The sequence below is a fragment of the Lepisosteus oculatus genome, chromosome 3, assembly GCF_040954835.1.
Source record: "Lepisosteus oculatus isolate fLepOcu1 chromosome 3, fLepOcu1.hap2, whole genome shotgun sequence".
Classification (NCBI taxonomy): domain Eukaryota; kingdom Metazoa; phylum Chordata; class Actinopteri; order Semionotiformes; family Lepisosteidae; genus Lepisosteus; species Lepisosteus oculatus.
The window spans coordinates 19617127-19639114 of record NC_090698.1 but is presented as its reverse complement, the minus strand read 5'-3'; the positions used below and the strand labels follow the sequence as shown (position 1 = coordinate 19639114).

The window sequence follows — 21988 nt, the reverse complement described above, 5'->3', positions numbered from 1 at the left end:
AAGGACATTAAGTAGAAACAGCCAAGGTTAAGTATCTTTTTTATGGTCTTTCACACAGCAGTGGTACTCTCCTAATTGAATCCTAAGGGGCACTTGAAATACTGCAGTTAACTGTATGGCTTTACTTAGTTCACTATGTCAAACTGGCCTTATATTACTTTTATTTAATGATGATAATCTTGCCTGTGAATAACACTAGTGATATGCATTGTGCTGAACTATGTCTTGAATCTCAGACTCTTGCTCCTCTGAAGGTGTCTAGATAACAGCAAATCAAAATGTTTTATTGATTAATTTTTAATGTTTTTTTAAAACTGTATTTAGAGAAACTGTATTTAATTCACATTCATGAGAATCTTCATGACCCTGATCACAAAAACTCAAGGTAAACACAAGCAGACAATACCGTATGCTGTTGTAACTAATGCACCATAATTATCATTTAAACCTGACTGACTCAGCTGCTTCTCATCATTAACATTACTTGTTCCTTCCTGCATATCTATAAACCTGTGGCTACTTTTTTTGATTCAAAACACAGATTAATGAGGATGAACTTATCTTGTTCACCCTGATTATCTTCAAACGGTATTGCTAAAATTATAGCAGAATATCACCATAAAATAGTGTTTCTGCATTAAAGAAACAACAATGCATTGTCAAAGCCCTCTTGCACAGCAGAGCATGTGGATAATTAACAACCAGCATACATAATATAGACCATTGAAATGAGAAACCTTAACAAGTATGCAAGTACAACAAAACAGAACAGGCCCAAACACTTCCGCATCAGGTACTGTATATTGTTCTTGCACATCAGGAAAACCTGACACAGAGGCTCAAGAGGAAGGCTGATACTAATATTTTATGGCATGGGCGCTGCTTAATTAATTATGGCAGGACTCTGTGGATGGCATTCCAAACTACTTTTCAGAATTGTACAAAATCAACTGCTGTATTATTTTTAAGCTGCCCACAAGTAAGCAGTAGGGAACGTTGCTCACAAGATGATGATTTTATGTCTCAGTGAGCCCTTTTTAGATTATAGTTCATGACCATTGTGAGGTATCCTTCAATACTATTTATAGAAAAAGTAGTTCTAGTAATTTTTATGTGAAAGACCTTTTACACTTCATAGCATTTTCTTAAATATTCTGAGTAATTTTGTAGTTACATCAGAAATGCATTAAAATCAGCTTTAACTGACAACATACTTACAAAATGATATCCAACTGCGTGTGTTGTATACAGTAGTCGCAGAACACCTTTCTTCTACACCACAGTTGCCTATAGCATTCAGTAAACTTTAGGCCCCCTTGTGTGATTGCCTAAAGTGACAGTTGCAGTTGCCTTAAGAACATAATGAGATGAGTAAAATGCACACTGAAGCAGCTAGGGTCAAGCAGTTGAAGTTTCACACAGAGATCTGAACTCCTCACTCCAGACAGCAGCCAAAACAAAGCCGTGGGTCTACAAGTGGACTTAGTCCCTATGTTGCCTTGAGTATTTTAATAGAATAAACCTGCAAATACTGTATGCAAGTGGTAAAAATGGCTTGTTTTTTGGTTAGAACCTATGTGTTAGACTCTCTGTGCAATAGAAAAGGCTGTGCCAGTAAACCTAATGCATGGTGTAGTGCAATAAAGGCATAGCAATGATAAGAAGAAGGACATGGATAACTGCCAGAAATACAGAAAAAAGCTAATTTTCAAAGATCATATAAATTATGAAAATAAGAATTACAGAATTTTATTATGTTTTGTACTTTATGTTAACTTCCTGGTTATTACCAAAAATTACCAGACGGAAATAAGTGTGAGAGATTATATCACAGCCTGAAATTGTCAACCATAAGTATGATCTGTAACAAAAACCACAGTCTACGTCAAGTGTTATTGGTTTTTTTACTTTAAAGAACATGCAAGCTTGACAAAATATTGTTTTATATGGTTCATACCATATTTGGTACAGGAACCTTTTCCGGTTCTTAAGTGTTAAAGAAGTCATGCTTCATTAAAGCTCTTTTACAGCAGGATGTAGCTTCTCTGTCCAGTAAACATTACTGAGCTTTTCGCTCCTTTTGCAGCACGGCTTGAAAGCTTGAAAATAAGTGGAAAAGGAATCTCTTTAAAGAAGAACAGATGGTGTTTTCATGTTGATTTACTTTTGATAGCAATTGTATCAAAAGTGCAGAACTTAGCATATTTGTCTTTTTAAAAATTCACAAAGGATGTTCTAAGATTAAATTGTATATCCAAAAGAAGATCTTTAGCTGTTTAGCTGAAAAAAAATTGAACTAATCTACAGTGTATTAATCTTATTGTCCCTTAAAGCATCATCTTCCTTTAGTGTAAAACAATTTTTCGGCACTGGTTATATCATTAAGACTGTGTTGTCATTTAATTTGTATGTGTTGCATTTTCTTACATTTAAGGTGCTAGAGGTCCTGCCGCCTTATCTACCCACTTTTGATGGTACCAGCTATTTGCTTTGCAATATTAGGTCTGCATTTATGTATATTTAAACAGAAATTGCCAAGAGATATGATTAGGAATATGTAAAGTACACGAGAAAAGATGGAAATATCTGTTTGTATGTTCCTGTAAGTACTGTACATGTATATTTGCTTAGGACATCTTTTAATCCAATGCTTATTACTCTTGAAGTAAGGTGTTTTTCTCTATGTATAGACACAGTTTTAATTCTCCATGTCTTTGTCTTTGTTTGGAGACTCATATATTTCTATAAGACTACCTGTCTAAAATCCTACGTTTTCTTGCCTGGGTTACACTGCAGCTGGAGAATTGGGATTTTAAAGAATCCCTATTTACTCATCAAAAACCATCAAACATTTGGGTTATTAACTTACTAGATTGGAAAACCTGAAAAGGGAGGAATCTGTGAGCAAGCATTCTCCAATATTTAATGCAGTACCAAACATTTCAACAAGGGCTACATTTTGGTGTAGTGGCTAGGGCTAAAAACTAAAATTCTGGAAGTCCCTGATAGAGCATTCTTTTTGTATTCTTGAGCAAAGTACTTTACTGTGTTGGTAAAAGACAGGACCTGCTAATGCATCTACAGTACTTGTATATGGAACACCAGTGCTTATTCTATTAGTCATCCTAGTCTAATAAGAGCTTTCACCACACTTTTCTGCGTGTTGTTGTATAAAAAACTTGGATTTATAGACTTAGATCCTTTCAAAGTTTTTTTTTTTTTAACTGTACAGTAGCTTGTTTCACTAACAAAAGAAAACAGCACACAATTTCAACTGACAGGGGAAATACAGTATTTCCTGACATTCCACAATGTCTGCTCTTCCACATCTTGGAGACTCTGTCTCGCATACTGTCTAAATTGATAATATGAGAAATATCATGAAACAAAAGAGAGAATCAATTATGGATCTTGGAACCAATGGAACTGACGCCAAAAAGGGCTATCTTTTGTTATCCAATATCACACAATCTATTAATGGATCCAGGGCCCTGAAAGAAAACAAAAATGCCCTTCTGGCTCCAGGGAGGCAGATTCAAGATGGAAATTGCCTTACGTGAATAGCTGCCTTTGGTTACTATACTGTTTTTGTAAGAAATACTCTTCCGAAATGATTAAGCAGGGAAATGTCATTAACCAGACGTTTCCAGATGCATTTTTTAATAAATGAGATGGAAAAAACATTCAGAGCATGCATTTTTTTGTATATCATGGATTGGACTACAGTCTTGCTGTTCAGGTTAAAACTAGAAGGTACTCTGTCCTGGCTCCGTAGAGCCACAGAAATCTTTTCCTTCTACATCAAATGGCTTACTATTCAATAACTAATAGTATATTATAATAATATAATGGGTCTAGAATTGGTCTGCCATGCATGAAAACTACAAAAGTGGATTTCAGAGACTAGCTGCAAGACCTCATTCATATTCATAAAGAGTAGGTTTTATTTCATTTTATATTTCATTTTTTCACTTAAGTGTTTTTATCATTTAGATAAGACTTTATAGATAGATAATACTTTATTGATCCCTAAGGGAAATTGATGTTTTTTTAACCAGCTTTAAGCCCAGATCTCGTGGAACATTCAGTCTGTAGCGTGAAACATCTTTGACCATGTTTACAGGTTAACAGAACAAAGGGACATGTTGAAAATTAAAAAGGTTTTCGCCAAAAATCCACTAAATTCCAAAATGTCATGCTGTTACCATCATGATACCATTGGGAGCAATGTATTACTGGTGCTGCAGCTCTAATTAAATTGCATGAAAAAATTTTCAAATAAAATGTTAAATATAGTAAATATCAGTAAAAGGAAACAAAACATGAGATGGGAAACTGAAGCAGATGAGAGGAGCTCTAAGATACTGACCAGCCACACAGATTATTCTATTTATATTGTAGCTGACAAGGTTGTAGAGAAATCAAACCCTACTGATGGTACTGCATGACTATTTAAATGGGAGGGAAATGGGAGTAAAATACATTCAAATGATCGATCCATTTTTTAGTATGGATGAGAAAGAATCTTTTCAGTAATAGGCTGACTTTGTTATTCTAAATAATAACTTTTATTTTACTGTATTGATGTCTTGTCATTTTCCAAGGCAACCACCGAACAGCTTCCTACTGTATGTAAGGGTGTAGCTAAGGATAAATTGAACTTTTAGCAGACAATTCAAACACAGACAATTTCTGACACAGGTCTTCTTATCTTTATTTAAAGATGAAGAAATACCCATTGATGATTTGTAAATTCATTAAAAATATAACGGAAAATTATTTTAAATTCTTTTCAGTAAGCATGCATAAAACACATACTGTATCTTAATCTAATGAAACAGCTCTGCAACATTTTAATGATTTAGTTAGTATTTTTCAGTTTTTGCATCTAACTGTTTACTTACAATTCTTTTTCTACAATTTCATGCAGGGGGCGATTTTCTTACCAGGAAATAGAGTCATTGAACATGCAAACAATGGAGATGAGCCTGGGAAATTTCTCTTTGAGGTCATTCCAGGTAGGAAACTATTTTATGGAGCAGTATTCCAAGAATGACTTGGAATACTTCTGAGGTATTTGAATAATACTTGTGTTATTGTTGCTTTTTACTTAAAAAAGCAACAATAACAAAAACAATACTGAAGTTGTATTGCAATCTGTCGTTTTATTAGTGATTCAGTAACATCACTAATAAAATGGAGCATGACATGTTTTAAAATAACTTATTCTGAAGCCTTAAAAACGGGAAGAGCCCTGAACCAATAGCATTTGTGTTTGCCTTTTGAATGTCATTAAAATACATCTTAGGAGAAGCACATTGGCACTTATCTAATGCTACCAATTAATGCCACCTCAGAGAAGGCAAGAAACATATTCTTCCAGCTGTTTTTTAGTATTGTGTAGTTCTTATTCTGACCATCACTGACACTATATGGCCCTTGTCAAATTAATTTTAAAAAAGACCTGCTGCATTAAACCTGATGGACTGTGGTTCCAAAGATTTGAAATAGAAGCCTTTTCGTGTAGATAATTACCCCTCCATCTTCAGGGCCCCCCAGAATTGCTAACACCCCCCCCCAACACATTTCTTGGCCTCAACTACCCCCTAAATCTAGGGTATAATTGTGGAGATTTGGCAATTGTGGCTCGGTTGAGGATCATCTCCTAAAGAACATCTTAAACTGGAGCATATCCTTCCAAAATCACAGCATTGTGAATTTATAATACTTTTAGTCTTTAATTTAAATTCTGTGTGTGTGGATACCCAGCCTGTTATTCTTCAGAAGTAATTTAAAGAACAGTGGTAACTGACTCTAAGGAAGTGCTCTGGTGTGGTGGTGAATCCAGGATGCTTTCTATGGGGAGTTCTGTGTGTTTATGTTGATTTTCCCAGGAGCTCAGGGTTTCTAACATAGTCCAAAAATGTGCTAGCTAAGTTTACTAAGCAATTGCAAGTTGTATCTCTGTGGGCCTCCGTTGACTTGCATCGCATCCAGGCCAAGGTAGTCTGGTGCTCTGTGCATCATGGATAGTCTGCTGGGACATTCATGAGGACAGGTGTCTTTCAGATTGATGGATATTGGTGCTCCTGGGCAGACACATGCCATTTCAGGTGATCATACTATTAAAGAAATAGATCTCTTTCATTTCCTCTTCTCTAGGTAGCTGGGACCTGCACTGATGTCTGTGGCATACAATAGGGTTTTGCAGCTGCAGTAGGAAAACACTTCACACATGGCACCACACAGATGTCACAGATGTCTTGGGTCATTCAACACAGTGGCTGCAAACACATTACATAGTGTGGAGAAGGGAGGAATGCAATGGAACACACTGATGCTAGCTATGCTAGTCCCTGGGAAAGGAACTTCATGGATGTACAGTATATGGATTTCGTTTGTTTGTTTCTTTGTAATCAAGCTTCCTTTACAAGAGAAAAGGTTGCATTGGTTTCAGAGTTTGTACTGTATGCAGGTGGCCAGGATAATTGAGAAAGATCAATGCTTTTGCCTCACTGTGACATTCAGCATACAGTAGATGGCTGACAGTCAATCAATCAAAGTATAATGTAAATTATTGCAATAATAAAGATCCATGGATGATGATGATAATAATAGTAGAGTTAGTATTAGAATTTCTCTGTAGATACATATAACCTAAATCAAATTTTAAAAGGAATCGATATTGCAATACTAACAATAGGAATAAAAGTATGATTAGCGTCATAGCGTTTGTCTCTTAGACTGTTCAGTTTAGTTTTTTTTCTTGTCTTCATTTGGGTTTGGTGAATTCTTTGATAAAAGAGCCCTCACTCTTGGTGAAAAAAAGAGCATCATGAATTCATTCATTAAACAGAAATAACCCATGCTGCCTTGAAGTCGGGTAAGCACAAAGAAAAGAGAAGACATTTTCCGAGGATGAGTAATGCTCTGAATTCTATTCTTAAGACATGCTTTCAAAACTGAAAGACATCTGTGGAACTCAGTTCAGCTATCCAGCTATAGTATCCGTGACCAAAATTGAATCGATGCAGCTAATGTGTGAAGAAGCTAATCAGATGTGCCAAGATTTTTTTTTCCTCATTCAGTTTTTTTTAACTATAAAGATCATTAACTATTTCCAGATACTTCCACAGCCGCATTATACTGTCCAAGCAATTTTAAGCTGTGTTGCTTCAGCCAGCTGAAGAGGGGACTATTATCCCCTTTCTGCCCCTGAGGCGCCAGTGCAGAATGCACTGCCAGAGGTTTGTTCTAGAAATGATATGAGTCACTGCTTTTAGCATAAGGAAGGGTAGTTCATGTTGCAGACCATGGTATGAACGTCAGATCAAATAATTAAAGATTTATCATTTTCCAGGCGGTCTAGTATTCTATTCCAAGCCATGCATTTAATTTACAACTTCAAAGGGCATCCTATGACCTCAGTTGCATCGCCTATTACCACAGGTCATACCATTCAACTTGGAACTCAGGATCCACATTCCTTGCTTGTGTTTCCTCAGTCGTGTACCTCTGAATTAATAAGCAGTTCTATTGTATTTTTTATCTTTATTTTTGTGACTTTTCAGTCACTCCAGGTACTATATATTCATAACTTTCAAGCTTTTGTTTTCAATAATATCTTTTGTTGCCTCCTGTGGAAATCTGATTGTCACTCTGTCTGTTTGGAATACAAAGTTAATTTAAGTAAGCGCACCCCCCTACTCTCCACTAAGGTGTTAGTCTTCTTTCTGTTTTCTCTATGTGTTTGTGAGGTCTGAGCACTCACCTTCAATGTCCTGCACTTTTTGTCAAACCTGAAACAGTGTCCAAGGTGCAGACAGCTTCTCTATGAGATATAATTAAACCACTTAGAGTTACTACCAAAAGCTGGTAAGTTGTACAATACACACTTTTCCTATTGTTGATAACACCTCTGTGTTTAAGAACAGGATTTAGGCTGCTACTTGTAAAAATGTGATGTTATGTTTGTTTTTGTGTGTTGGGGTGGGGTAGAGATGACTCTTTAAACTTGATGACAGGTTTTTGGCTGAGTAGAGTACCCCTTCTTGTGAGCACTATATGATTCAATCCTGTATTATGTCATGGGGTTACTGATACATGATTTTCTGGCACAGTAAGAACACATGTTTTCTTTAGGTTTTTCAACAAAATGTCAGAGATGAAAATACTATGAAAAAGTGTGGAAATTTCAAAGTGAACCCTAGTATTAATTTCACATGAAAGAAAACTTGTCTTATACTGTACTTACAGTATACACCTTAGTAGTTTGATAATAGATAATAAAGTCAATTCATTTTTTGATATTGTTCAAACACTTTAATATTTAGGACCTTACATGTTAAAACAACTCACAAGTGTCTTTACTTAGCGAAGTGTTTGTTATCGGGTAATTGGGCTCATAAAAGAGCTGTGTATATCCTATCAACCTGTCTGGTTTTGACTTCAGCTTTTGGAAAATAGATACCGAAACATTCTAAAAAGTTCAAACCAAAATGGTTTTGTTAATTTGGTTATTCTAGAAATGGGGTTTGTCTCACAGGTACCAAAATTCAGCATATATTTGATTCCTTTGTCCTTAATAGCTCTCTTCTATTATTGTTCAGTTTTGCCAAAGAGTCTTCATATGAATTCAGAAATGCAAGGAGCAACACTAATGTGAAAATACTTATATACATATATTGATATATTTGTACAGACTTATATCTAGTTTGGAACTCTGAATAAAAACACATTTTTACAAAATCATTATTAATCTACTCTTATTGTTCAAGACTCATCTTTCAAATAGCACCTATAATTACAGCAGGCTGGCGAATGCAAAGATGGATGGGTACAGCGGTGTTAAACAGCAAGAGTTAATATCCCATGATTCATAGTGATTGCATCCCAGAGAAGTCCCAATATATCCCTATGATATACAATATATAATATACAGTATAACACCAAATAAGCTTTCTTCTGACTCGGGCTCTACTAATACCAGTAAACGTAAAAGATGTTATAATAGTAGAAAACATGTTCATGCTCATAAAATGGTGATTTAACATTACTTTCTGAGTGACTTAATTGTGTTTAAGCTAAGTACCCAAAGACTCCAGGAAGAGAAAATGTTTAATAACTAAGAATGAAAATATTGCATGCAAGAGATGTTTTATCCTGCAGCCATATGTAATTATCAGTGCAAGATCATGAGCCACCAAGGACTTAGTATTTAGTATGTTTAGCCTGTATATGCTACATATAATGAGTTACAGCACGAGTTAAATACAGTAGGTATTTCAGTTCTTCCTTTGTTGGTTGAGAGTACAATATTTAATTTTTTCCATTCAAAATCAATATGGAATACACTGTGACTAGAAAGCTAAAATGTGTTTGTATGTTTGAAAAGAAAAATAAGTAATACATCTTTGAAAACATTGCATTGGACAAAATATTACAATTTGCAAATCCCTCAAAAAGTATGCCACAAAAATCCCACAAAACATATAAAGAAAATTTGCCAAACCGGCTAATGAAAACACATTATTCAGAAGCATTATTTATCCAAAAAATCAGAAGTCAAGAGTAGTTGCATTTACTTTAGTGAAAAACTATTTCACATTTTGACTATATATGTGTAAGTGAAATTCCAAACTGCAGTCACTAAATACTGTACTTGTCTAAAAAGCGTAGATGCAGACACTTGATATTAAGTCAATGCAAGAGGTTTTTACTATAGTGCCATATACTGCAAATAATAGACTCCAAAGGTGTAGAATAATGTCTAATGGAGAAGGAATGTACTGTATGTTATTTCTTCTGCTTCCTTTGTAAAACACATACTGTAACTACTTTCTGCAGAAGAGGTGCCAATGACTGGAATTTGAAAGCACATCACGTTTCGAAACTCCTTGGACTGAAGTTCTGCTGTGGTAGCTTCGAAAGCTGACAAACCAAGATTAATTGAAGTTTAATGGGCTCATTCTTTTGTGCCCGATGTTGTAGCATATTATTGTCACCTTTAGTTATAGCTTAATTATGGTGAGGTGGGGAATATTAATTATCTCTCTTTCAGCAAAGTGAAGTTATATATCTGGATGGCAGAGGCATGAAAGCTTGAAGGTGCAATGTTCCTCACTTATTGGGGGGTTAAGGCTACCACACAGCAGAGAAGAATAAAAGAAAACTAATACAAGATCAAGTAGGGTACATCACTACTGTGAGATGCTGTGATGCCAGTTAATGATTAAAGTCTCCCTCCTTATGTCTTGAATCCACGATTGCAAGAGTGTGCCTTTCTTTGTACATCCACTTTGTACATTACAAAGCAAGATATGCTTTGTCCTGCATATACAGTAGAGAGACACAAAGAGTGCTGAAACACGCTCTGGTAGCTACAGTATGCATTAGCATTGCTGTTCCCATTTGAAAATAAGAAAATTAAATCGGACACAGTTGTTTACATTGTCAATATAGACAGGGAAATTACTCTAGGAAAAGTAATATACTGTATCCATTTTTTCTACATACCCTTACAATTACATGAAATGTAGTGAGCTCCACAAACCATACAGCATCTCTCATAACATGATGCAGGTATTTTATTAGGTCTTATCATTTTATTGTAGCAGGTGCACTGACAATTCATTGAACATGACATAGGTTCAGTAAATATCATTATGCTGATTAACATCTGTCATCAGCAGGGTTGATGTGGGGTTCTGTTGTGAAAGTCAAAAACTATATAATGTATGTGGCCAATATTGGAAGCAATACAAGCTGTACATATGAAACCTTTGCTTTGCACCAGGCTGCAAATGCTGTTCCATTCCTATCATAGAGCCTGACCTGGACAAACAAGTTTTTCTAAGTCATAAATACCATGTGAATCCTAGCAAATTTGACAAGCAAAGCATCCACAGCATTACTGTAAGCTTTTTATCTTGGAAGAAAACCATTGCTTCCCAAGCTATATTGTCACATCTGGATGAGTGCACAAGAAACACTCCAGAAGATTTCAGAAACTGAGCAATGTGGCACTGTGCAGTGAGGTCGCCATCAATCACTATGTATATTGGGTCCTGCTCACACCATCACACCTGCACCTCCCCATCAAATGATCTGATGTTCACAGCACTTAGTGTAGGATTGTACTCATCTAGGCACACTCATGACATCCATCGGGTGGTCTACACAAACCTTGATTCATCACTAAAGAAGACTTGGCTCCACGGCACCTAAACCTGTGCTGTTGCAATATAAAATTGACAAGTATAAATGAATCAGATCATTCCATGTAGCTCATTCACATTAAATATGCTATTGATACCTACTGAAATTAATTTTTAAAGATAAATGCATCGGGCTCAGGGTTTAGTTTTTTAAAGCCATTTTATATTGTAGATCTTTACAAGAATATCTTGAATGTCTGTAAAAAAATTTTAATTAATAAGAACACAATGTGTTATTTGAAAGGAAGAGTTATAAAACAATACTGTTGCCATAAATTGGTAGTACCAAGGTTACCTGCTTCCTAGTTTGAAATGATTCAGAGTTTTAATTAATTTTTTGGAATGTTTTCATCTGTTTCTCAGGGAACATAACAGTTTGGGCTGATAGAAGGTTACTGAAGGTTATTGTGGTTTATTTGAGTCATACAGCAGAATGAGAGCATCTGTGATATTAGATGTAAGCTTTACAGCAATATTATGTACTGAATAATGCAATGTTTGCATGGGCAATTGAAGATGTTCTCACGGATTTATACTACAAAACCATGCATCGTGGTCTAATCTGTACTTTCTAGGAGACAACATACCACTAGTGAAAGTGAAAGCACTCACTTGGGCCTTCATAATAAACTAAAGGGTTTTATTCATGTAAAAAACAGTATTCATGTAAATTACTTTATTCAAAAATTATGAGGATGAAAGAAATTAGTTTTTATTACAGTGTAATTTCCACCTCTAAACTTTAGAAAAGGTAAGTTAAATAAAGAAAATCAGGACAAAAAAACAGGAGTCACATTGGTTCTTTGATTGTTACAGACTATTACAGCATCCTGAAGTAGAATTTTATTCTTTATCTGCAAAACATTCATATTAAATGGACAAAGATAACTGCAAAAAACAGTTGACAAATAACTGTGAGCACACATGGGACATTCTTTAATTACAGGTATGCTTGAAATGACAACCTGTGTATGCTGAAAGAACTTTTAGATCTTATGTGAGACCTGAAGCCTATTGTCACTGATGCTTTGAGGTACAGTAAGTAAATGCTGTTCCAGAAATATGAGCCCATATAGTGGATTTTGTATACATATCGTGAAAACCACAAAACACTGTTGATTAATGTTTTTAATACTTTGCCATTTCAGTGGGCACATCTTCACTCTCCATATATAACAAAGTTTTGTTTTGTTCTGTGACCTCAAACAAAAAGAGGTTTCTGTACCATCAAACATGCCCTTTCTACTTGATGATTCTAATTGATGCCCATATCATAGCCCGGACCACATGACCCCCTCTCTTCTTTCGTTTAACCCGAAAAGTGCCCAGTGGCTCACACTTTTTAGTCCTCATTCATGTGAAAATACAATATATAATAATTCTTTACAGGACCACAATTAAACAGATCTAATTTTAAAAATATTACCATAAGTTTTAAAGTATTAAATACTACAGTATGGGTCAGTCTCATAACCGTTACTATGAAAGCTGGTTGTTGCTATTTTTATTATTATAATTGCAGCTTGTTTTTTGTTTTTAATTTTCATTTATTCTTTTTAAAATGACGTCAAAACTAAAGTATTTTGCTGCCTAGTACTCTGGTATACTCCAACATTCCAAAAAACATATCAGCTAGGTTAATCTGTTTCTTTGTTGTCTTTGTGTGATGGATTGGGTCTTGTCCAAGTTGAAGATCCGTGTTATGAACTTATTGGATGGACTGTAGATTGCTGCTGCCTTCATCAGGAATAAGCAGTTTTCTGATAATAAATGGATGGATTTTGTGCTGGCTCTTTGACATTTAATGAGGCATAATCCAATCTGTTCTAAATCATAGTAAAGACACTTTGAGAACAGAAAAATGTCATTAGTAAAAAAGAACTTTCAATGCCAATTTATATTTTACTGTAAATTCTGAAGGTTTAGAATTTCCTATTTATACTTTACTCCTGATAACCTCTGTAAGGCTGTGTAGGCTGTGATATTTAACATAAAGAACATTATCCTCACAAACATTGCTTTAAGTTAGAAGATTGTATTTCAAATTAAAGTCTAATTAGTAATGAAAGTCAAATCATGTATGCAATGTGATAAATAGATATTAGAAGCTAAAAAATAACCCATCTTTCAATTAACCTTTACAATTTTCACGTTTAGATATTAATAACGAGAAGGTATGACTTTAATACTTATTTTCTCTCTCTTGTTCATAATGAACAAATTACATAGGCAATTTGTCCAAAGGAAGGAAAAAACGGTAACCTTCATCTTTTCCGGACTTTAAAGGTCTCCAAAAGAAACATTAAATTAACAACTTGGGTGAGTAATGGTAGCTTATCAACAGCACTGCTTTTAGCACAGAACAATTTGTTTTCCAAAAAAAGTCACATTAACATTTTTTCATCCCTTCAGCTGTTGTAATGCAAAATCATTTAAAAAATGAAGCCACCGCTGTAAGGGAAAAGCCTGGTGGAATGTGAACATAATGACATTTGTAGAAAAATAAGCACTGCCAAGATTTCTCCATAAGAATGGCCCCTTTTGTTTTTCTCTTAAAATACAGTAGTCTTATAATATATTAGTGAGCAAGGCTGAATACATTCTACATATGTAAAGTATGAAGCACAGCTCAGAAACCTTCATGCTGTACATGAGACTCCAACAAGGATGTACTTCAGATTCAAAAAGCAAAAGACTTTCTTAAAATAACAAATTGATAGTTCCCCAAATCAGTTCACTCAATTCCCTATCCATTTATCCTCTGGTTTCCTGTCAAGACGCACCTTTTCATACAGAAAAAACCCATGTGAAAATTCAGACATTCCAATATGTTTACATACTTAGTAATCAGTGAATTATATACAACTAGTGAGCTCTAAATTCTACAAGAACTTTAGCGAGTCCTGCACTGTCTGTGGCAGCCTCATATGGCCACATGTAGAGTGAAATATGTAGTTCTATCTGAGATATTCTTACATCCAGGAAAAGTGGTCAGAATCAATCTAATATTTTTATTATTATTATTGATTATTAGAGGAACATTCCATTTGTAGTGAATTTAAAGGTTTCCTCATTGAAAATGTCTTCAAATTCACCTGGGTGTGATTTTGACACATTTAACACTGTCGCCAGCATTCAGACCGGCCTTCAGCAACTCAGAACTAGTGTTTCAAACAACAACACTCCTGCCCTCAGTGTTTTGTGTCAGCATGGAGACTGCTTCAAAGATGCACCACGTTTAAAAATTTACTGAGTGCTAATTGTGTTGGCATTTACCTTTTCTGCAAAACCTTTTCTGAAGGCCATGGAGAGCAAGCTCCCCAGCAGTGTAATTTACCTTCTGCCTGAATAAATTAGGAAAGTCATCAAATTATATACTAACATTTTGCAGCACGGGTTCAGTTTTATCTAGGCAGTCATTGAAATAGCAGCTAACGCAATTTAAATTTGTCTGTTATTTCAGGTAATGAGTTTTTCAAATGTTTTTTACATAAAATCTATGTTTTTCATTCTAACAGCCAAACATTTCAGTTTTTTATGATATCTTTTCTCACATTCACACATAAGGCATTGTGGAAACCATACACAAGCAATCATTTCCTGCTATACCACATTCAGACAAACAGACAAGGCAGAAATGACCCAACAGGAAAAGCGAATTATATAATGTAACCTGCTGTATATAATACACAAAGCAAAGCTCCAGAAACTTGTAAGATTGTGTCTGCTGCATCTTTTGCTTGAGGTTTTGTGAAAAGGTTTATATTTTGTCTTTATTCTTTTGTATGTGTGTACGCAGCTGATCACTCAAGGTACTGTAATTCAAGCAAGATGTTTCTAATTGACATCATGATACACACAGTTTTGTCCTGATGAAAAGGACTTCTGAAACATTTTGGACACACATTCCTCCAAATCTGACTCCATGTCCCTGGCAATACATAGATACCTGGCTCAATGCCAGGTTCCATTGCTTAAGTTTCTGACAATAAGTCACTCTGTACTCTGTTTGCCAAGCTGTGCCAAATGGTGGCAGATGGTGTATTCCTTCCAGTCACTGCACTTCATTTGGCATGCTTCAAAGATAGATTTAGCCATGCAGACTTTGTGTTTTCTCTTTTTCATTTTAGCCTTTAAGCACGCACATCATTAGAAAGTGCCTGTTACATTTCATCTTTGCAGCAAAAATAATTCTGTGCAAGAGGGTGTTCAGATTTAGCACAGTGATCTGTAAATATTAAAAGTGTTACATCATTGTTTTCTATTTTTCTTATTAAAAGAGCTACAGTACTGCAGCAATATCTTTATATTAAGATGAACTTTATATGGAATTTAAAATGGGTTTCTCAGAACATAAGGAACAGCTGAGAAAAGGGACATTCTATTGTGTTGATTGGTGGTGGCAGAAACATGTACAGTACCTGTATGTTAAGGCATTAAAAGAACATTTAACTTTAGCTTGTTGGTGCCAAAAATCTTGATTCTGCTTTTGTTTCACCCTGAGTTCTTAGTCACTTAATTTAACTAATTGTTTACTCAATTTAATAGCAATTAGCAGATTTCTGAGGCCTTAAGCAAGCAAAGGATTGAGGAGGCAATAAAATCAGAATATGGCCTCAATTCATGATTAGAAATTACATTTTCTTTTTTAAAGTAATTTAATATTGCCATAACATACTATTAATGACAAAATGTGTAATTTCTATACATATGTACTAATTTACTAAACAATCTAGCAGAACAGGATTGCAAAAACTTTACTGCATACATTTCATTTACAGTCGATCAATAATACTAGTTCAAAGACTCTTAAACATTTCATACTGATATGGTGTGTACTGTCCAAGAAGGGACTACACAATGTGGGGTTTCTTTGTAGTGAATAATCAGTTGTGTATTTTGTGTGTGAGTGTGAAAGAGATTACAGTAGGAAACTTTAGATATATGGTTTAATATTTCCTATGATTCCACCTGAGAAGTATTAGATCCCAGAGAGAAAACTGTCTGACATGGTGTATAGGTCACAAAACACAGCTTGAGGGAACAGTGAATGTTAATGATCTCTGTGTACACAGTACACCTCTCTTGCCTAGGGCTGTGCAATCTTTCAGAATTCATTTAGCTCATGCTTCCAAACATAGCCATATGAAACATATCTCTAATCACACATGATAGGAACAGCTATTTTACTGTTTGTTCCCAAGGAATTACAATTGGTTACACTGTCCATAGTAGAATTAAATCAATCGCAAACGCATAATATTATTCTAACCGATGACAGATTAAAAGCAAGAGGAGAATTTCATGTAAAAGTTGTTTTGAATATGTAAAAAATACAAACAGATAATACAGCTTCACAATGTGAGTATTGAGTAGTATTTATAATATATGTACATAATATCCTTGCATTTACTGTATATAGAGCTTTTCTGGACACTCCACTTAAAGCCACTTACAGATAATAGGGACCACCACAAATGTGTAGCACGCACCTGAATCATCTTAATTTTTTTATAACAAAGTGCCCTTTAATTACGATCTGTAACCACATTAAATTGGCAATTTAAGTATAAACAGTATTACACCACAAGACACTGTTAATATACATACAGTATATGCTTATATTTATTTGTAGAGTAAATATACAATATTCTGTTGTAAATCTATAGGGATAGTAGTGCCCTCATCTGGAAAGTAAAATAATTCTACAATTCTTATAATAATAAATAGTAATTTTAGTATAGTAATATAATAATTTAATTTTATAAACATCTAAAACATTTGAGGGCATTTGACAAAACATATTTTAGTAAAGGGCAGTAATACATTCTTCTTCTTCTTAGCCAGTTTTCTCATATAGACTCATATTTTCGCAGTATTTTAGTTTACAAAAATGTTATATAGGACTGCACGCAGATTAAATTTTACTTTACATGAAAAACATTATCATCTTTGTTCCACAGTCGCCCCCTAGTGGTTATTGAAATAAATGTCCTAATAATGAAAACAATGCCACTCTTAGGCTAAAATCTCAGTTCACTCTTTGTGAATTTGAACAGAGAAAAATTCAGTAAACAAAAAATAATTGCCTTGATACAGAGGCATTGTTTTTGAAGACTCTCATATTCCTCTATATAGGCTCATTGTTTAAATAAATAGACTCAATTATATGATATGTGCAGTAGTGTAACAAAAGCTCACTAGAAGTTGCCAGGAAATTGGACATATAACAGACATGTAACAGAAATGTATAACAGACATTTCAGCATGAAACCAGTTCTGCTATAAGCCACTGGATGGCAGTTATAACCATAGCAACAGCAATTTCAAAGGTAGCCGAAATAATTACCATTTGAAAATGGCATTGAGCTATCAAAAGAGAATGACCCAAAGCACATGAACTGTTACTTTATTGTTAAGAATAAAGACATGAAATGAAATAAGAGAGTATTGACCATGGCAATCCCCTTAATTATATTTTAATGCAAGGATTCATTTTAACCAACGGTATTACTATTTTGCTGTTTGTTTTTTAGAAATCCATTGAATCCATTGTCTGGCTTTACTGTAGATCTTTTTTAAATGTTTGTGAAGTGTTGTTTTATTTAAAATTTTCACTGTTCTGCAGTGAACTTTGTCTTATGCAGTATGTTATTGCAGGCAACGAAAAAGACAAAGTACCTGAGCTTGTGAAATATCATGCAAAATTAGATGCATTCTTCTCTTTGTAACACCATTGACATGTATTCACTGATGGGCACTACAGTGTAACTGCGAAAATGAACTCTTTGTGGCTGAAAAGGCAGGTCTTCACCTGAATAAAGCTTCACTGGTAAGTAAAAGGAAAGCACTGCTCTTCGTAGTGCATGACATCTGATTTATCCTGGTAATTGATAGCCAATGTCAACTTGAAATAAGAATCTATACCCTTTTACGTGGGCTCTTCAAGACACAAGGACAATGGGAGTAAGGTCAGAGCCAGTCCTGTTGGGAAAACCTTTCAAAATTCACAGATTTGTTTTCATCCTGGTATTGAATGGCAGAATGTTATAGACTTAATTGAGCTTTTCTAAATACTTTATAAAGAGCCATTGTGAAACCATTGATTGAGATCATTGCAGTACAATGTAGAAGACACAAGATATCATTAAGATGGCATACAATGCAGTGCTTCAATTTTGGTTTTACTTTTGTTTATTTTTCACAAGATTTTTGTTGTATCATTATTCTATTAGTATGTGTACGATATCCATACTGTACATCCATTTTCTAAACGCTTCTTCCAATTCAGGGTCGCAGGGGAGCTGGAGCCTAACCCTGCAAGGAACAGGAGTGAGGCAGAGCAGACACACAGACACAAACACAGACATGTACACACTCACACCCTGGGCCAATTTTCAAGTAAGCCAATTACTGTAACCTACCACTATGTGTCTTTGGGCTGTAGGAGGAAACAAGAGCACCTGGAGGAAACCCACGCAAACAAAGGGAGGACATACAGTATTGTACAATCTCCATGCAGATAGTACCCCAGGTCTGGAATTGAACCCAGGGCAGCTGCACTGCAAGGCAGCAATGTTAAAGACTGCACCTATTCTTGAATATGACATGGAAAAAAGTACAGTAAATGAATGTGCACACGACTTTTTCATTAAGACATTTTACATTGTTCTGCTGTTTTCACTCAGTGTTTATCCTTCTTTATGCAGGGACATAATTCTGTGGCGATCTTGTCATTAACCTTTAGCCAACACTTAATCTGTAATAGTAATGGATTTGTACTATTATTTTCAAAGCACAAAAACTTTTGCATGATATACAAGAGGTACAAAATACGTTAATAATGAGGAAGACCTGTCAATGATTCGGCTAGATTTGATTGGCAAAGGTGGATGAGTTACTACAACACTTCATATTTTACTTAAGCTTGAGCTGCTGTGATAAAGTTTTGAATATTCTTCAAAAACATGATCACAATATTGAAGATCAATGTGAAGACTGCTAAATGTCGAGCTTAGCCTTTTCTCTCTCAAACTAAGCAGTATACTGCTAATAACAATCGTAGAGTTTATATTTGTTGAAAACACTAGAAAAGATTTAGAATATTGGACTTAGAATTATTGTTCTCAGTATATTTCTAGAAAAATACAGTACTGTATCACGTTTTTATATTGATTTATTTCTTTGGTTCATTTTAATTATTATTTTATCATTCCTGACTGAGTGTATCACTTTATCACAGAGTCTTTTGGGCTCTGAAGATGAAGGGATTTAACCTTGTTGTCTAAGATGAATAAGACACACAGCAATGTACAGTACATGCAAACAACTATGTGAGATTTATGTATCTGCTTAACATTTTGGTGCATTTAAGAGAAGAAACATGGAAATAACATATTACATTGGTAAGCACAGAGCATAAAGTCTAACTACTGTATTTAGGTGTGTACTTTAAATACAGTATATATCATGCAAGTCTGGTATCCTGAGCAAGGTATTTGCTTAGATTTACCCTTTTCAATAATTTAGAGACTCTTAGGTTGTGTAATTCTTTCTTAAAAATGTGGATACAGGTGTTATTCTGCAATACTTACTATGCCAGTAGTTAGTTAAGGAAATCACATTTCATTCAGTGTACCATCTGGAAGCTGTGCACCATAAATATCAGCCATGAATTACTTCCACTTAGATAACATTAAAATTAAATTGGTACTGTAAACTCACATTCTCATAGTCCTCAGTATTTTTAAATTGTATATTCTGCTTGTGTGTGCACTTGCACAGTGCACCATTTAAAGTGCATTGAAATCAATCATTATAGAAGTACTTTTCAGGGTTATTGGCAGAAAATAAAGAAGTAAACATACAGTATGGCTTGGTAAGGTTGTTCATAAACTACGGTTTGTACTGCATATTTGAAGAAGTAAAAGCGATAATACATTAATGTATCCCTTCTAGTAGATCGACTATTGGACTTCAGCATTACCATCTTTTAGCATGAGCTCATTATATTTCAGAAACGAAGAAAAACTAAGCCTGCTCTACAATTCCTTGAAACCTCCTAGGAATACTAGAGCAGGATTCTGCTGTAAGTGATGCAGGTGGATAGAAAGTGCCTCAATTCCTCTGGTCCATTTCTATAAATAAAGCTTTTGGGATCCTTCAAGATAAAAAGAAATACTGTATAAATAATAATTATTAAGAGAAGCACTATTTCTATGTGAAAATATCTAACATCTTTATGTATAGCTTAATATTCAGACTCAGTAAACACAATGTGATCACTCTGCAAAATGTCCTTTTCTGGATGCAAATTTTCAGTTTGTTTTAGAGTGATTGCTTGCAAATAAATCCTTGATCAAAATTGTGACATTTATTACAATCTAATTTTAGAAACAAGAATTATTTAATCTACTTTCTTATCACTAAAAACAATTATAAAATCTGCTTCATTTACAATCTAGCATCTAAGATGCAAAGTTTCAGCCATGTTTCAATACATTTTAAGCCTTTAGTGTTCTTTGGGGACTTTATGCGCTGCTTTCACTATGTTCCACAGATAGTCACAAGTCGTTAATTTTATGAGCTATATAGTAAAGCACTTATTGCTTAATCCCAACCTATTGAGTATTTAAGAGGTCTATACAGTGACCTTAAGACTTCTCCCCTAAATGTGCACATAGGGACCCTACTGTATTTTAAATTTTCAGTGTTCAAAGGTCATACCCCTGCCCAAAGCCATTTCATAATGAAGTGTGGATTACAGGAGCTAAATCTGTGTTATTAGTTTATATTGCGCTTCAGAATTTCTATTAAAGTCTCTTAAAAGGTCATACATTTTGCATTTTTCTTTTCTGATTCTTATTGATAACAGAATTATTCATTTATGTTTGTGTCTTTCATTCAAGTCCCTTTGGTACTGTATGAAAGGCACTATATACAGTACAGTAAATGCAAGGTGTCTGTAATTTATTATTATTTGATACAAATATGTTACATATCGTTGGCCTCAGTGATTTTACAAAATTACATTAAAATATTTCTGATTATTTGTGATGTGAATGCAACCAGCATATTTACTGTACTGTTTTTTTTTATTTTGCTGTTGTCCTGTTTGTCAGTACATTAAATAGAAATCCAACCCAAGAAGAATTAATGTTTCATTGACATAGCAAAGCAACAGACAGCCATTGGTTTGTGTGAATGATTTTATTGTACAATTCAGATACAGGTACAAATAAATTAATCATGACTGTCAATATATAAATGCATGGTTTAATGAATACAGTTTTGCATCTTTTTCACTGAACCAAAGAAAAACCTGCTTTCAATTATCTTATTGCTTATAACGTTCATGCTGTTAAGTGATTATAAAAATTGATTGAGTTGATTTCTGTCTCATGGTATTAACAAGGTAGGATTGGTAATTAGCAATAAATCCCTATGGTCTGGAAGACAGTTATGTTTTTAACTGACCCATTTTGAAAAAAGCACTAGGTCATCTTTCGGATTGATTGAATTTGGTTTAGTAATGGTTACATTGTTAAATCAATGTTATGAATTCCATCAGCTGTAAAGAAAAGTATTATGGTTTGTCCTGTAGGACTCCTTAAAGAAAACAAAGGCAACTGAGTGCAGAGTATGTAACCAAATCTGTGCATTTTATTAATGCATGGCTACAATATTTTAGAATTGCAAAAGATTTCATAAAGTGTTCCGTTCATGATTTGTAAAAAAATAATTATTAATGCTTGTGGAGAAAAAAAAGGTTT

General features: G+C 34.5%; 1 protein-coding gene across 2 annotated transcripts in view; it reads left to right on the top strand.

The window, feature by feature from the left end:
* The window catches only part of arhgap24 (Rho GTPase activating protein 24), a 132798-nt gene that overhangs the window by 43253 nt on the left and 67557 nt on the right, over positions 1-21988 (top strand). For both annotated transcript variants that reach the window (XM_006627143.3, XM_015340178.2), the window contains one exon: positions 4931-5018. In XM_006627143.3, the coding sequence (XP_006627206.1) occupies positions 4931-5018 (88 nt within the window). The remainder of the gene's footprint in view (positions 1-4930; positions 5019-21988) is intronic.